This window comes from Leishmania donovani, chromosome 31 (genome assembly GCF_000227135.1).
Source record: "Leishmania donovani BPK282A1 complete genome, chromosome 31".
NCBI classification, from domain to species: Eukaryota; Euglenozoa; class Kinetoplastea; order Trypanosomatida; family Trypanosomatidae; genus Leishmania; species Leishmania donovani.
Window position 1 is genome coordinate 1,495,831 of NC_018258.1, and position 834 is coordinate 1,496,664.

Consider the following 834-nt stretch of genomic DNA (forward strand, 5'->3'; position numbering starts at 1 on the left):
CCGACAGAAGTAGGCATGACTCAAAAGGTCGTGATATGGCTGAACTACGCGTACACTGCCTTCCCAGACGTGCCGTACATCATGAAGGGCGACGACGACACGTACTTGAAGGTGCCACAGTACTTGAGCGACCTGCGGCATGTGCGCGGTGGGTGGGCAAAACCGCGCAACTTGACGGCGACCATTCCCCACAAAGGGGTTATCCCACCGACGCTGGACATCGACGACGCGGAGGAATGCCTGTATCGAGTGTGGTGGTGGTACGACAATCATAACGTTGCATTTGGCCACGGTCCTGGCTATGCACTAGACCGTCGCCTCATCCAAGCTGTACTGAACCCATTCGATATCACCAACCAACGTTTGCTGATGCTATTAACGGTGCCGTACACCTTCATGTATGACAGTCATTATGCGAGCTTGCTCATGCAGCACGAGGACCTTTTCGTGGGACGGCAATTGCAAAGTCTTTCTGTTAGGGTGAAAGAAGTTTGCACGAAGCGTCCACTGCGCTACGTATCGGACAAAGAACCACGCTCGCTCCAGGTTCTCAGACCCGCGCCCTCCCATCAGACCTGGACATGGAGCTCGGTACTGCTGCACTATGCTATGCCGGCGATTCCTTATTTCATCCACTACTACTTCAAGCACGAGTTCAAGGTAGCCGAGGCGGCTAAAGGGGCACTTAAGCAGGGCATCGATGCCAGCGCCATCGATGCGAATGCCACACAGAAAATGAAGGAGTGGGTGGCGTCGCAAGTGCCGACGACGCTGGCAGACCTGAAAAGGGTGCAGAATGTAAGCTGGGTGCGCGGAGACCCATGCACGGCGGGC

The 834-nt window shown here is 55.5% G+C and overlaps 1 protein-coding gene across 1 annotated transcript; it reads left to right on the forward strand.

The window, feature by feature from the left end:
• Positions 1-35: 35 nt before the first annotated feature.
• On the forward strand, positions 36-275 carry LDBPK_210010 (phosphoglycan beta 1,3 galactosyltransferase 2; the record flags this gene model as incomplete). Its single annotated transcript, XM_003863368.1, has 1 exon — positions 36-275. One exon carries the CDS (start codon positions 36-38, stop codon positions 273-275), a length of 240 nt encoding a protein of 79 aa, XP_003863416.1.
• Positions 276-834: the final 559 nt, after the last annotated feature.